Below are 16,637 nucleotides of genomic sequence, written 5' to 3'. Positions count from 1 at the left end.
AAAGACCTTGCCTTGTCCCCAGGATCCGTAAGAGTAGATAAAGCTGGACCTGCATCTGAGGTTCTGGTGCAAGCCTTGGATATGCTGTGAGAACTCGCAACAAATGGCTGTTGTTGGTTTGAGCAAGATGATCCTGTGGAGGACACAGGAGCTTAGTGTGAAATCATCTTTCATCCTGCCTGTAACAGCTAATCCCTGCAGAGGGGAGTGAGCAGGCCGGGGGCCTTTGGCTCCTCCAAACCCCAGACTCCAGGTCTTTAGGCTGAAGTCCCAGCACCCAGAGGTGTGGATGGAGGTGGTGGGTGGTCTCTCTTCTAGTAGTAAAGGGAGAAAACTGCCCTCCTTCTGTGGCAGAGGATGCTTCTGACCTCCTAATTGTTAAGCCCAGTGGGCCTGTCGATGTTTGCTTGCTGTGCTGTGATGGAAGCTTCTGGAAATTCCTTCCTTGACCCTCTCGTCCTTCGACTACACAGTCTGAGAGCCCTTTGACCTTCCCACATTTTTCTTTAGGAGTCTCTTATAAAGCCACTTAATGGCTTTAGATTATAACCTTGTATTAAGTTTGAGCTCCTCAGCCATGGCTCAAAATTTTTTTCATGACCTAGCCCTTTTCACTACTTTTCCCATTTGCTCTCTCCTTGACTTTCACATTCCAGCAACACCAAACCACCCGGGGTTTCCTGTGCACATCAGGCTCTTCTGTGCTTCTGAACCTTTCTCAATTCTGACCAGGAGGCCCGGAATGCTCTCTTTTCCCAGGTATCTCCCAAAGCCCTTTAGGCTCAGCTCTGGTACCGCCAACCTTCCCAGTCCCAGCAGAGTGAGTTCATTGCCTCCTCTGCACTCCTAAGTAGGCGTGTAGGTCTGTCCCCGGCCCCAGACCAAAGCCCTTGGGGTGCCAGGTGCATCTGGGCCTTAGCATAGGCTCACTAAAGCCATCTGGGGCAATAGTTACTACTGCCCTAGAGACAAAAACACTGAGGCTTGGAGAGGCAAAGAAGTTTGCATAGGATACCAGGGCAAAGCAAATGGCAGGGCAGGGATATCGTGCTTTTCTCTACACGGATCCTTCACATCTTTGCCTTCCTACCTGGGGCTAGACATGTCATCAGCGCTGTGGTTTGTGAGGTTCCGATGGACACATGGACATGAAGGGCTGGAGAGCACTAAAGAGAAACTCAGCCCTGCATGGAACAGGTGGGAAAGAAGGCCCCAGGACCTCCCAGATGAGTCTGGAAGGATGGGGTCCCCCTTTCTGTCCCTTCTCTGTGGGCAGGAAAAGCAATCCAGAGGGCAGCTGACCTCATTCTCAGCCTGAAACCCACCAGCACTGGCTCTTCAGTGCAGGGGGCCCTGCTGCAGGACCAGTCAGGTCTTTTGGATTCAGGAACTCTGGGTCGATTGGAGCTGCTCACAGTCTCACCAGTGGCAAAGCCAGCCCTTGCCCAGCCCAAGAAGCACACACTTTCCCTTTGAATCTGAGCCTTGTGCCATGCCCAGACTCACCCAAGGTCCACTCCAGGCCCTCCCCGTCCTGTGGTCACAGAAATGTCCAAGCCATACAGGCTTGTCTCTTTCTCTTTTACTTTGCTCGTTTCTGAAACTCTAAGTATGTTGCTGACTGAGCCTGTCCTCCTTGCTGAGCGAGGCAAGCTGGGCTCCTCCTACAGAGTCTGCTCATTGCTACTTGCGGAGATAGGGGTTTCTAAGTGAGTAGAGTGACATATGTTTTCTTTAAAACTTTTATCACATGTATGCTATAGACTTACTTCCCACCTAATACTTTCTCTACTCTGGCAAGATAGAACGTCCTTTTGATCATCACGGCCCATCGGGTCAACCAGAACCGAGGTACATGCGCAACCCTAGAGGCTGGGGGAGCCCATTTCGACCCCGGATCTGGAGGGTCAGCATGTTGGGGCAGGAAGAGAGGTGGAGGGTGGGTACCATTGGCAAGCCGGCCAGGGAAGGTGCTGACCACCTGGAGTTAGCTGGGAATATATCCTGAAGGAGCTGCGGGCCCCATCATGGGGCTGTGACCCTCAGGTCCTGCATGAGAGTTGCTCGGTTGTAAGTTTCAGCAGCTCTTTGCCCAGGACTCACCCATAAATGTGGCTCCTCCTGGAATATGTAGGAACACTTGCAAATTTCAGAGCAAAAGGAAATTCTTTGGGCAGCAGGGTGCAGAGCCAGCCCAGGGTACTAGAGCTGAAGAAGGCCGATGGTTGTGGTTGCCACTTTACAACGGGGCAGCACCTCTGTTCACAGCCCCCGGGCCCCTGCGAGAGACCCGCCTCGCTGAGTTGGTCTCCTTAGGGGCCCTTTTGGTTGCCAGTGACGGAAGCAATACTTTAACTGGCTTAAGAAATTGAAAAGGAATTGAATGGCTCTTATAACCCAGAAGTCCAGAAGTAGAGCTTCCCAAGTGGATGGCAGGGTCCAGGAATTCAGGTACCCTCGACACTCCTTCTCCATATCTCCTTTCCTCGTGACCCCTACCTGTTCGCAGAGCAGGAGCGTGACAATGGGTGGCTCTGGGCTCACTGACTTTAGCCAGAACCAGAGGGGGAGAAAGACTCTCTTCCCTATCCTCTCTGCCTAGACAAAGAGGAAGGGTTTTATTGGTCTGGGAGCAGTCATCTGTTCCTGCCTGGAACAGTGTCACAGCCGGAGTCTCGGGACTGAAATGTCCCCAGCCTGAGGCATGTCACTACCCGTGACTCCATCACCAGGAGTAGGGAGGGGTGTGGGGCAGACAGGGCCAGAGTAAAGGCTTCTTTTGAGAATGTGATCAGAGCCGTGGCCCTGCTACCCAAAGCGATGCACATGGACATCAGCATCTGCCTGCAGCTCCCAAGGCCGATCCAGCCCAAATCAAGAACGCTGCCTGCGAGAGTCTTGCCCATACATGCCCAGGGCTCCCTCAGTCTGGGAGCAGCTCCCAGCCCTCAGCCTTCTCCTGCCTTTGCCTTTCAGGCCAATGAGATGCTGTTCTGCGGGCGGAAGCTCACTGCCCAGGAAGCGTGCAGCAGGGGGCTCGTGTCCCAAGTCTTCTGGCCGACCACCTTCAGCCAGGAAGTCATGCTGCGGGTCAAGGAGATGGCATCCTGCAGCGCAGTGGTGAGTCCCTGTTTTCCGTGTGCGTCTCCTTATGGTGGACCCATTTTACAGATGAGGACAAGGAGGCCCAGAGGGAGTAGCTCACTTGTCCGGGGTCAGGCAGGTAGTGAGTGATGGGGCCTGTGCAGTTAAACAACTTGGAGTCTCCGAGTTGTTCAGTTCTGAGTAGAGGAAGAGTGACAGCACAATTAGCTGTTCCCCACCATCTCCAACTTGGGATTATACTCCAGGGTTGGGTGCATGGCCTAAAAAAATTCCTAAACACTTACAGAAACCCCAAACACCTACGGTTTTCAAAGAAGCAAAGGCAAATGAAATCCAAGGCTGTTAAACCAGCATGGAGACCACTGGAGCAAGCAGTGCCTGCTTTCCTTGTACTTAAAGTCGCCTGTCCACTGAGTGCTGGGCACATTTAAAGGCCACCATTTCACCCTGAAGAACGCTGAAAAATAAGCAACATCTCTTCAGCAGTGCAGGGTTTTAACTATGTGTGTTTATCTTGCACAAGTCATTCTGAGCACAGTACGGAAAGATTCTGTTGAAAGATGGAAGAAAGGCAGGTCCTAGAGCCACAGCACCCAAGGGAAAACTTCCCGGGGTCCCCAGAAACAGGGAGGTGCCACAGGACTTATTAGGCGGGATCCCTGTCCCTCTCCCCCTCTCCCCCAGCCCCCCCGCCTTGCTGTCAGGATCCTCCTGATTCCCTCCATTGTCAGCCATCTATTTAGCACTTGTTGTATGTGCGCCCCGTTCCCTGGAAGTTTAAAAGTAAAGGTTGTGGCGGTGCAACGGTGGTTCAGTGGCAAGAATTCTCACCTGCCAAACCAGGGACCCGGGTTCGATTCCCAACCTGCCCATGCCAAAAAAAAAAAGGAAAGAATATAGCCCTAAAAGTAAAGGTGGTGGTGCTGGCTGAGGATGATCTCAGCCTCAGGGTGGGCCATGTCCCTTGCTCAGCTCTCTGTGGATTCTCTTTTAATCTTCTAATGACTAGAGTGACTAACTCATTGCAGTTTGCCTGGAACACTGCTGGTTTTAGCTGGGACATCCCAGAAATCCCCTTAGTCCCAGGTAAACGGGGATGGTTGGTCACCCTGGGGTCAGCTTCCCAGGGGCAGGTAGAAGTTCCATTAGGGAAACAGGGCAAGTGAGGACCCTGGCGTGGGAAAAACCAAACAGGGCAAGTGAGGACCCTGGCGTGGGAAAAACCACAGGCAATCGAGGAAGTGGCTCACAGCCCGAATGAGCAAGTGTAGGTGTATGAGGGACAGTAGGATGGAAAAGGAAAGCGGGGGTCGGGGACAGTTCTCAAAGCTACGTTGATGAGTTTGATCACTCTCTCTGGGCAGTGGAGAGAGAGCCCAGTGAAGACAGCTGATAGCAAATAGCCAGAGAACTGCAGGGACCGCCAAGGAGTACAGAGCCTGAGGAGGGGCCAGCTGACCGGGAATACTGCAAGGGACTCTCTCTCCTATCGGCAGTTAGGAATTCGGGAGCCTTGAGGAGCTTTGCCTGAAAAAGGAACCTACTCTAAAAGGCGAGGTGCCAGGTCAGATTCTTGGGAGGAAAGGGGCGTTCTCTCTCTGTCAGCCCATCGTCCTCCAGCCTCCAGCCGGGCTGAGGGCTGCGGGCACAGTGCCTTGCCAGCTGCTTGAGCAGGGGAGTGCTGGCCTTGCTGGGGTCCCTGCAGGGGCGCCTTGTGGGGCGTTCACCTCCCCTGGGCATCAGCAGAGGCCGGCAGAAGGTGCCCAGAGTTCCCACCTCCAGATGGCCTGGAAATTGATTCTCACAGAGCTTGTCAGTCGGTGGTGGTTGTGGTGGCAATGTTTTTATTAATGACTAGTATTACTACGAGTATTATTACTGTTATTAAAAGTATTATCACTGCTATTACTCTCATTGTTACTCATTCCCACAATTACTTCTATTGTAACTGCTGATCTGGCTACTAAGCCTGAACCAAGGGCACTGCTGTTGGGGTGGGCCACCCATTATTAGTTCCTTTTGTCATGCCCTGTCCCCAGCAATCCTTGAGTTAAGTATCACAATTCCTGCTTGGCAGTGTTGGAACTGGGACATGATGAGGCTAATGCAGGGTTTCCCAAACCTTTTCATGGCACCCATAGAAAATGCTACTGGGTTTATGTTACCCTTGGATGAAAGCAGGTCTTTTGTGGCCATCCCAGGGTGGAAAGCTCAACATCTTGGCACACTGGAATCCTTGCATGGCCTTGCTGGGAACGTCAGCTTGGAGGCTCTAGAAGCAGTCTCCCATGGACATGAACATTGGAAGCTTAGCCAGTGCCTCAGAGGCCAGTGCTTTGCCCTGGAGCAAAGTGCCCAGGGCTCAGATGATGAAGCTTGTCCATTTCCCTTCAGGTCTTGGAGGAGTCGAAATGCCTCGTTCGAAGCTTCCTGAAATCGGTGCTCGAAGATGTGAATGAGAAAGAATGCCTCATGCTCAAACAGCTCTGGAGTTCTTCCAAAGGCCTGGATTCCCTGTTCAGCTACCTGCAGGACAAAATCTACGAAGTCTGAAGGGCCCCAGCTCACCTCCCCAGTGCTCATGGGCACCTGACTCTCCAGCTTCGCCCTGTGTTTCAGAAATGGGAGCACAGCATATGCCCAGCCAAGAAGCCTGTCTAGGTGTCTCTTTATACCTACAGTTGTGTCTATTTCCTCGTGTTCTTTGGTTGCTCTCATTGGTTTGATTTTGTGTAACAGATGGGAAACGCAGCGTACTTGGCCTCCCTCTCTCCTTCCTGCCCCTACTGGCCAGAGAGCTCTTGAGGGCTACTCTTCCCAGGCCTCTGCCAGATTCCCTATCCTTTCCCCACTTGCTAAATGCAACGTCATGGTCCAGGAAGGAGAAGACCAATTTCCTCCCTCCTTTTGACTCAGGCTGTGTCTGCACAGTGCCTCCATTTTGGAGATTTGGCTGTTGTGGCCATATCTGGTGACGTGTGCATCGTGGGACAGGGGGACGGTCAATTTGATGAGCAAAATGAGTGTAGACCTGCCTCAGTCCTCTCTCTGATGCAAATCTGTGTGACCAGTAGGGCTTGGTCTTGAAACCCAATTGAGTGATTTACAAACCCAGATATTGTACATTTAGAAATGTTTTGTTAAATATATATTTTTAAAACAATGTAAGTGGAAATTCTGATAATTTATGTGTATTATATGTAAAGCTAGTTTTGCAAAAACATGAACTATTAGGAAAAAGTTTTTCTTTAACCAGACTTATTTAATTTATTTATTTTGTGTTTATATATTACGATGTCTGTTGTTCACACAGATATTATTTTCATACTGCCCTGGACCAAATGCCGCGCAAGGTTCCTGCCATTTGGTGTGTTCTAGCAATGAGCCATGTAGAAATAAGATTCAGATAAATGAAAACAGAAGGATTTCTATGGGTAAAAGGAATAACTCTACATTTGTCTTCTATGTGTAAAATGGTTCTCAGTCATAATAATAGTATAATCCTAGTTTTTATGCTTGTCCTTAGGAGAAATCCTGGAAGAGAGTTCTTTTTTTTTTTTGCTGCCTTTAGGAGATAAAGGGACCTCCAGCCCACATGGTTGATGCACCCCGTTCTTAATTGTTTAATGCCAGGAAGGGGTGAGGAACAGGGTCCTATCTGGGGGTTGTGCATTGTCTAGAGTCAAGCTTGTTTGGGGCAAATGACTCGACTTGGACTTAGGCCCTTTTCTTCCATGTTCCTGGTTTGGCCCTTGAGGAAGGTGGAGACAAGTTTCCTCTCTGTCCAACTGTCATCAGAAGGTCTGAATCCTTTCGCCTCCTAAAGCCAAGGTGATCTGTCCTTTTTCTGATTGTTTACTGCCACACGGGAGCAGTAACTGGGGGGTGAAGTTTAGACCATCAGACCAAAGTCCCTGGATCAACTGTGGGAGAGAGGATTTTTGGTTTTCTTTTGGGATGGTGAGGAGGGAGATCAAGGACAGAGCAGAGAAATGGAAGGAGTGTGTTATGTAGTGGCTTAAACCAGCTATAAGTCAAACACCCAGAGAAAGTTTGGTTCTCCAAATGGTAGGATTTCCCATTTCCATAATTACCTCTGTCTGCCCGCAGAGGCCCTTTGCCCTTCCCTTCCATGTCCCTCAGTTGGTCACCCACCTCTCTAGATCCTTGGAGGTGGTTGAACGGAACAGCCAGAGTTGGGCAGAGCTGGGGGTAGGTGAGGCTGGCTGAGAAGCAGGAGGGTCATTGCTACAGTTTTTCCTCTTTGGTCCTTCATCCTCTCCTCAAACGACCATGTGTGCTGAACAGGGCAGGGGTGGCTCTCGGCCCTGAGCTTGGGGCTTCAAAGAACCAATTGAGTGTCTACCCTAGAGCTACAGACATGGTCCCTTAAACAGTGACTCTGAAATTTATTTGGACTCTTGATGCTTAAGATGGATAGCCTTGGCTCCCTTTTAGAAAACCCTCATCGCTTTGTATTTCTCCATGACTTCATGAGGCCCTGGAATGAAAAGAAGCTTCTTCCCTTCTCTCTTCCCCTCCCACCTGGTATCATCTGGAGTCAGAAGGGGACAGCAACTTGGCTAAACCCAGCCAGAAGTAGAAGTAATTGTAGTCCTTCGTATCCTCCCCTTCCTCTGGGTAGGAACTGCAGCCCTATACTATACATGCTGTAGAGAAACACTGTCCTCAGAATCATGTAGGAGCTTGAGCGCTGTCTGTCTCCCATCTTCCCTTCCTGCCCCGCACCCTATGATATTGCTCACAGCAGGGGGATCAAATCATGCTGGCTGAGCAGTGACCACACCTAGTGCTGTGCAATTGCTCAGGCAGAGGGACTCCTTGGAGGACTGGGACAGCTGTAGGGTCTTTGCTGGGAACACAGAGCCATAAGCCCCTGGATGTGGGCTGCTGAGTGCTGCTCAGCCCCCACCTGAGTGAGCCTATCGTCACATCTCCACTTGGGTTTTTTTTTTTTTTTTTTTTTTCCCATGAGAAAGCAAATATACCCATTTCTCAAAGCTCTCAGATAAACCTTCATTCTATGCTATGGTAGATGATCTCAGTACCATTGCTAGTCCTCTAAAGAAAGAGCCCCTCACATTCCATTTGGCTCTTGATCAGGAGCAGCTACATACACTGTCTGTGGAGGTGGAGTGTCAGGATTCTCTGTGGAAGTGGAAGAGGATGGTTGGAATTTCCTTTTGACCAATGCCCATAATTGCTCCCAGTTGAAAGAACTGGAAATGTTTTCCTTTAAACATACCATGAAATCCAGATTTCTAAACATTTCCGGGCTCTCTGATGACTAAGGTAGGAATTGGAACCATTTCTAAGGTAAAATTCATGCCATTCATTTGTAGGTTCTGGACATAATGGGGTGTTTTAAAAAGACAAGTCTATATTTTTATTGTTTTCATGTAGTCAATTCAATAAGGTTGTTGCACCAATTTGGCAAAAGTTGGTTAAGTCTCTTTGTGTGGGAGGGACTGAGCTACTGAATTTTTCTCTTTCCAGGTAGTTGTGAGACTATATAGACTAAACCCAGGTCACTTAGAGCATATTGCCCTGGGATGGGAAACACTGGACCTGTCAGGCCAGGGCTTGTATCTCAGTAGTTTTCTTGAGACGGCTCAAACCTCCTTTTTGTAAAAAAAATTTTCTATCCCAGTGCCCTCTCTCCATCCATGGGATCCTTTCTCCCCTCTCTCCACCGCTTTGGCCCACCCCTGCCCCCTGGTTTGGATGTTGTGGGTATGTCTGTAGAGCCTGGAGGACCCGTGAGGAATTGTGGCTGGTGTCAGAATTTCCTTTGGAGTTGAAAGAATGGCTGTAGGCAGGAAATTGAAGGCATCTCTTTGGCCCAGGAAGCGTCTCTAGAGAGACGGATCCCCGTCACTCTGTTAGCTCTGGCTCCAAACTTGCTTTCCCTCTCTTGCCCCAATCTTGATGATGGGTAGCTCCCAGCCTGTCCAGTGGAACTGTCTGATTTCACAGCCCTGGTCCAGACGACTTTTTGCAGAACTTTGCCCAGGTGGTCAGACCCGCTCCACGGTATGGAAGCGCAGCCTATTGCCGATCCACCCGTGTCTCCCTTCCTGCTTTGGAATAAAGCTTTTGAGTAAAAACCATCAAAATTTCCTGCAAGGAAATGAAATTGGATAACTGTGAGAAGGTAGTAGAGAATTGACTTAAAATGTTATTCTTGTTCAGTGCAGATTAAGCTAGGAATTGTTCTTTCTGAAGCATGGAAATAGATTTTTCCCATATGGAATTTAGTATGAAGATGGGAAATCGAGAATCAAATTGGATTTTGAACAATGCAACTGTATCTCTGAATGTCCGCATTTAAAAATAGCTTTGACTGAATATGCTGAATTGCATTTCCCTTTATTAATTGTTGGTTTAAAAAAGTTTGTAAACTTTTTTAATTTGTCATTTAGTCACATTATGCCATTTTACAATCTTGTTCCTGTGAAAATTTTTCTAACAGAAAAAACAAATAGGAACATCTTCAAATCCTCCTAATTGGATATTTAAAATGCAGAATTGCTTCCTTTCTGTGTTTCTGTATTCAGATACTTAGATCTGTTGTATATATTAGTCTAGACACTCTCACTAACATACACAGTATTTAAGACTCTAAATGAGATTTCTTAAGTATTTTATTTTATTCTCTATAAATGGTTTTGTATAATCTTTAAAAATCTACACTTTGCCTTTGTAGATATTTAAGGGAAACTGTTTGGGGGGTTGTCTTGCATGTATATTTTTGTTGTAGATAAGTGTTGCTTAGTTATTTCTGCAAATTTTGGTTGAAATGCTTACAGACTTTAATACAGTATATATTTTCAGAATATAAACTTTTATATTTCTGTGGTAAGTTAGGATATGCGTTTTAGGCAATCTTTTCCAATTAATATCACTTGTTCTTTCCAACAGTCGCATACTGGTTTGGTGCCAATAGTTTTTTTCATTAGAATCTACTGCTCTTCTATTAGAGCAGATTAATTTTCTTTTTCTTAAAGTAGTTAAGTTTGAAGTATAATTTGAAAATGTATTGAATTTGTGAATAAGCCTTACCATTAGGATCAGTAAATTTTTCAACCTTTACAACTACACGTCTATTTTGAGATCTCCCCCTTAAAATTCTTACTGTGTGGCAGTTGATGAAGTTTGTGAACAGAGCCTTAAGCTTGTTGCAAAAAAAAAAAAAAAAAAAAAAAGGGTTATACGGGTTGTATCTTCTAAGCAGCAAAGGCCATGTTGCAAGGACTCGATGTCGTCTGTAGCTCATGGCGAATCAGAAGGATTTGGTTGAATTGAGAGCAGCAGGGACCCAACAGGGGCACCTTGGTGATTATCTTTGGCCATAGGAATGGACCAGGGACAGGTTTTCCGGAGCCATTTCCATACTCTTCATATGGTTTGGATACGGTCACAGGGATGGGTGCTTGTCCTTCATTTAGGTCTCAACAAATGACATCTCCTGCCCCTCCTTGCCCTGGCAGTTGACCTTAGCTTCTTGCTAGATGGCTTGGAAATGTCCAGTGTGGCTGAGTCAGCCCTCCCTGGGAGACATTAACGAAGTTTACATGAGTCTTACTGTGTAGACAATCTAAAGTCAATTTCAGTCACAGTAAAACAGCATCCCCACGTGACCTCAGTGTCTTAGCAATGAACTGTGTGTGTTAGGCCATACTAAACCTGAGGTGAGCACAGCAAAATCAAGCGGGACGCCGGGCACACACAGCCACTGTCAGTCCACATGGGGCTGTCTGGAAAGAGTATAACGGGTTGAGCCTATCGGAAGTAGGATCTATTAAAACCAACTAGAAATTGGATTTAAACTTTTTTAAAATTATGATTCTTTTTGGTTGTTCACCTATAAGTAGCCACCAGGTGATTCTCCTTGCCAAAACTTTAAAGATGATCTTGAGTCCAAGACTATCTTTTAGCTAAAGTCAAGTCATTTGGCTCATCTCTAGTAAGTGTTCATAGAGACGGATTATAGACCATTAGAATGGACGTGTGCTTCTAATATTTGCAGGGTGTTGGCAGTCAGAAAAACTGATGCCTTGTTTTGAGTTTCAGCTCCGGCATCCCTGTGCGTTGACCACACCTCATTGGTCCAACATCCTGGCCTGATGCTGGAGTTTGTTAAGGTGAATCTGGGAAGTTTGGAGGGTTAGAGTTTTCCATCAGTATTTAGTTTGTCCCTGTGCCATTAGTCCCGGCTTGAAGTCATTTTCTAATTTCCATGTTGATAGGATTGTAAGAATATTGCCTTTCATAAAACCAAGGACCAAAGAATTCCATTATTCCAACAAAGCGTGAGTCTCATAGATTGTGAGCACGTCTGTCCAGAGCTGTGCATGCTTTTTTGGCACTGAGGAACTGCTCACGTCCATCAACCTCATACCCCCACCCCAGCTGACCATACAGAGCAACCACTTGGTTATCACACTGAGAAGGCTCTGGAAGATGAGTTTCCAAGATTGAAACTCACTCTCTCGGGTGGTGTTTCTGCTGTGTAGTCTCAGCCTTTATCCATATCATAAAAAGTGAAGGTCTGGCATTCCTCCAGGTGATCTGATGGGTATAGCCTGGTCCATCTGAACCTGAGCCTCCAGGGTGTTTTTCAGATGTGTCTTCGCTGAGCAGTGTGAGATCATACAGTTGCCAACTTCACCTCCTTTTGTTCTGTATCCACTTATTAACACTTCAGTTTTCACACCAGGGCATGCTCCATTCTCATTAATGCTGAAATCACCTATCCATTAAGCCGACTGAGAAATGATTGATGCTGAAGAAGTGGTATTCTGTTGGTAAGGCTTATTACCAAACTTCTGATAATGAAGCAGGCTACCAAAAACTTATCCAGCCTATCCTCGGAGTGTTGGGATTTGATCATGGATGTAGCACACACACCAAAATCCACGGAGACCTTTGCAAATTAGGCTACTCGTTTTGTTTTGCCAGATTGTCATGGGAGAGTCTTTAACTAGTTTCTGAATATTTGTAAGTAAGAAGTACTCATAGAATTATAATGCAGGTACAGCTGACCCTCTCTCAACCACGTTGTAAATATTTCCTGAGACAGGGTGCAGTACTAAGGGATAATAATCTTCTGATTTATCAAATGCTGACTGTCTAGAGCAAATTGTACACTCTCTTCGTGAATGGTCCTGTAACGTGTATGAACACATTTCTGGGTGCCTTAGAAGTTGTATTTTTCATGTGTGCTAATATGCAGTATTTATACATTGTGAGAAGCTGCTTTGAATAAAAAGGTTGAAACTTCACCTCCATTTGATTGTGCTCCTCCTTTTGCAGCCTGTACCTGAAGTTCATGGACAGATTCTGTGGTTTCCCAACAGACAAGTTTCTGCTGCCTTCTAGGCTTTGAGCCCTCTGTAGCTCCTGGGTTGGGCCTGGGTCCCTAGAGACTGTAGAACCCACCCACCCACACCTGGCTTGAGGCATCAGTTAGGCAGGCAGGTAGTCACTGGGGGAGGGCAGGGTAACAACTGATGCCAAAGGACCCCAGAACAGGGGACACAGGAGTTTTTCTCAGGGGTCAGTGTCAGCCTTTGCCCCTTCCATGATGCCCCTGGAGTCTCCTTATGCCACAGTACCCTCACTAGATAAACGTCCTCGAGGCTTTGTTCTACAGTCCCAGTGCCACATGTGCCCAGCAACTATGCTTGTCACATGGAATTATGCAAAGTCCCTTCACATTCGTGATCTCGTGGCTTCAACCATCCACCAGGGCCCTTACAAAAGCACACTGATGGGGAACCTTTGGGCCACAGAGCCTGGCCTCGGGGCCATAGCGGGGGCTTCAGAAAGAAGGAAGAAGTCTCAGGGATGTGGTAACTGGGAACTCCAGGAGAGTGCTTTGCACAAGGTCACCTGTCCATTCGACAGCAATCAAGCCCTCGGCTCCATCTCAGGCACTGAGGTTGGTGCTGGGCTGTGGCGATGACTGAGATGCCGTCGCTATGGTAGGGTTTGGGGCCCACCAAGGGGAGAGAAGAGAGGTAGGAGGTCCGTGTCCGCCATCACGCCACCTGCTCGGCGCCTAGGAGACAGTGCCCGTTCAGTGGCTTCTCTTCTGTCGGGTCACCTCTAACCCCGGCCTCGGATGGAGCCGAGGATGTTTTCCTCTGCTGGTCTCCCCTTCGTCGTGGTCCAGTGTGTTGTGTCTCTGTGCCTTGTCTCCAGGCCCTGACCCCTCCCTGAGGAGTCGGGGTCAAAGCTGGAGAGGCTTCTGTGCCCAGCCTCTTGCAATCCTGCCAGGAGATTGGCACAGGCCTTTCGGGTGCTTCAGGAGAAGGGCTAGAAGGAAAGCCCTTGTTATTTGGCTCTTGGTCTCCCAGGCTGACTTGAATGCGTTATTCTGCTGAAAGAGCCCCACCCAATTAGAGAAGAAGAAAAGAAAGAACAAAGAGGTGAAGAAGGCTGAGACTCTCCATCACATCAGATGTATTAACACTTCAATGCTTGACTGGTATGTTGACGAGGCAGTGAAGTGTGTAATCACAGTAGCCAGCAGTCTCTCTTGCTAGCTCTTTAAACCATCTCAGTGAGACTAGTCAGTCATCCCTTAACCCTGCTGTGAAGCAGAAGCAGGCTCCAGGGCCTTCCTGGTCACTGGTACGTAATAAATAGTTCCTAAAGTCACCACTCAGTCTTAGCTCAGGAATCAAATTGAGCATGTTCCCTTTAAGAATCAATGCTTCCAGCTTCCTTCAAGGTTTAGTCATTTGGGCTGCCTTTTCCAATTGAATTGGGGAAAGCAGGAAAGATTTTACCTGACTGAGGGGGAGTTTTTCATTCTCTGGGCACCATAAATGTTCATTCCTGATTCTCTGCCCTACAGAGAACCTGTACAGGTTTCTTAGAGACCCCACTAAGCTGATGGTGGCCATTCCCCTATAGATGCCAGATCACATCTGTCTCAGCCCCTTCCTTCCTCTTCAGCCCAGCAGAGCCTGGTCCAGGTCCACCGCTGTCAGTCCCCAGGCCAGCTCTTTGCTGCACTGGGGCCACGTGTCGCTCACGGGAATCTCCTGCATCCTCTGCGCAAGCTGATGCAGGGGTGCGGGCCCATTGTGGCCAGCAGCTACCGCTCCTGAGTGGAGTAGCTGGCAGCCTCCACCTCTTGAGCACTGAATGTCTCTGGCATGAGTCAGACAACAGCCCACCGTGTATGTGTGAGGAGGCACATCTGTTTCTCCTCTGGGTGTCCCAGAAGCTCCATCCATTCTCTTCTGGCCGGATGAAAGGGGAAGCCTCCTCACATGCTCTCTGTGTGGGGCAAGAGGGTGGGGCGGCAACACAGCTCCCATCAAAGAAACCCTCCTTGCAAACCCGTCTCCATAAATGTGCAGTATGTGAAGCACATCAGAAGTTGTTAGGGCTCTGACAAGGGGTCCCAGAGTTACTGAGAACCCGCGTCCACAGGCCGCCTGGGCTCTGCTGAGGACTCGGCTCTCACTCCAAGTGAGAGGGGAGCCCTGGGGGCTGCTGAGAAGAGAGCGATGGCTGGGTCCTGCCTGCATTTTCAAAGTCATTCCCTGGCGACTGGCTGAAATGAGGTGAGGGGAGAAGTCCTGCAGTCTCTCCCCGCATGGGAAGGAATGGTTGGCATGAGGCTGGTGGCCGCGGTGGCGAGGTGTTGTGGAATTCTGAGTAGCATTCGAAGGCTGACCAAGATGATCGGACCGATTGGCTGAGGAGTCAAATGAAAACGAGAAGTCAAGAATGGGCCCGTGAGATCGTGTCTGAGAACTGGCAAGGTGGAACTGCCACCGGGGCAGGGACGGTTCTGGGCTTTAAGGGGGAGCAGCAGGTTTGGGGGGAGCCCCCATGCAACACACAAGGGGCGTATGGTCTCACTCAGCCTCGGGAATATTGGCTGCCTGCCTCCTAGGGGGGTTAAAACATTAAATGAAATTATATGTGTGTGTATGTGTGTGTGTATATATATATAAAACGTGTGTGTACGTATTTTTATATCTGCTTGTGTCAGTATATATGCAAGCTTTGATAGATGAGATTTATAAAAACAAAACTGGATGATGTATATAATATTTAAAACAGTGGCATATAGTCACTGTTTGATTAAATAAAATTTACATCATGAGATTTATATATATAAATTAGTTTATTTATATACTGTTTAGAATAGTTGTTAACATAAAACACTCATGATTAGAAGAAATTTTTATATATGTATATATAGATGCAAGATTTTACATATATGAGATTTACATAAATTAGATTATATATGTAAATGACAATTTTTAGAACAGTTTCTGGCATAATCACTATAATGATTTAATGAGATTTACGTATGTGTGTGCTTACATATGTGCGTATGTATGTGTGGTTTTATAAATATGTGAGATTTATGCAAATATATGAAAGACATGAATGAGATCATATACATATATAAATGAGATTTTATCTATGTAAAATGTTCATACAGTTGTTGGCACATAGTCACTATATAATGATTAAATGAAATTTGCATTTATGTGTGAGATTTTATTGTTATGAGATTTATATAAATATATGGGATTATGATAGTTGAGATTATATACATATTTATAAAAGAGGTTTTATATCTCTCTATAGTGTTTAGACTAGTTGTTGGCACATAATCCCTCTTTAGTGATTAAATGAGCTTTATCCATAAGATTATAATTGCATTAGATTTATATAAAAATAAGACCTTATATATATAAAGTATACATATACAAAATGCACCTTGTCTGTAAGACTGTGTGTGGTTGGCATGCTGTGCCCATGCAATCAAGATGAGCTGTATTTGTACTTACATTAGCAAATGCCCCAGCAGAGGCTGGGCACGCCGTCAGTGTGTTCTGGCGTGGGCACACACAGGTCTGGGCGTAGCTGAAATGCTTGGGCAAGACCTGGGCATACTGTACTAAAGCCCTCTGGTCTCCCAGGTGAGACCTGCAGGTGGGGTCTCCCGTGCAGCCGAGCAGAGTATGGTCCTCCCATAGGAGCCACCTGGAAGGCCTCAATGGGAGAGAGACAAGCTCAAACCCTGCCCCTGCTGCTCCCCAGCTGGGTGACCTTGGCCCATCCCTTCTCCTCTCTATGTCCTCATCTGCAGATGGGGTGGGCACAACCTCTCTCAGGGCTGATAGGGTTAAATGAGTGGGTTAGCAGGGCTCTGGCATGGAACCTCAGGGATTCCATGGAGCTCTTGGATCCTGAAGTTTGCAGTGAGGTTGTTGTTTATCCAACAGCCAAACCCTTCTTGGAAGTACAGATGCAGTGGCATTGAACCAGGGATGGACTGGGAGGGCTTCTAAGTGGGGTGGGTCTAAGAGAGTCCTTTGGGCATGGAGCAAAGTCCAGAAGTCAGCATCCAGGAACCAGCTGGGTAGATGGTTAGGTGAGAGCTCAGATGGAGGGCATCTGGCCCAAATCCAGAACCCAGAGTGGACAGTAGGCACAGGAGCCCTGGGGGGAGGCTCAGGATATAGGCTGGG

The 16,637-nt window shown here is 47.6% G+C and overlaps 1 protein-coding gene across 1 annotated transcript in view; it reads left to right on the top strand.

The window, feature by feature from the left end:
* The window catches only part of CDYL2 (chromodomain Y like 2), a 182,852-nt gene extending 170,442 nt beyond the window's left edge, over positions 1 to 12,410 (top strand). Inside the window, exons 6-7 of the mRNA XM_077133104.1 lie at positions 2,977 to 3,120; positions 5,500 to 12,410. Of these exons, the coding sequence (XP_076989219.1) occupies positions 2,977 to 3,120; positions 5,500 to 5,658 (303 nt within the window). The 3' untranslated portion in view covers positions 5,659 to 12,410. The remainder of the gene's footprint in view (positions 1 to 2,976; positions 3,121 to 5,499) is intronic.
* Positions 12,411 to 16,637: the final 4,227 nt, after the last annotated feature.

The sequence above is a fragment of the Tamandua tetradactyla genome, chromosome 16, assembly GCF_023851605.1.
Source record: "Tamandua tetradactyla isolate mTamTet1 chromosome 16, mTamTet1.pri, whole genome shotgun sequence".
NCBI lineage: Eukaryota > Metazoa > Chordata > Mammalia > Pilosa > Myrmecophagidae > Tamandua > Tamandua tetradactyla.
The sequence above is the reverse complement of the archived record's forward strand: the minus strand, read 5'-3'. Positions and strand labels throughout refer to the sequence as shown.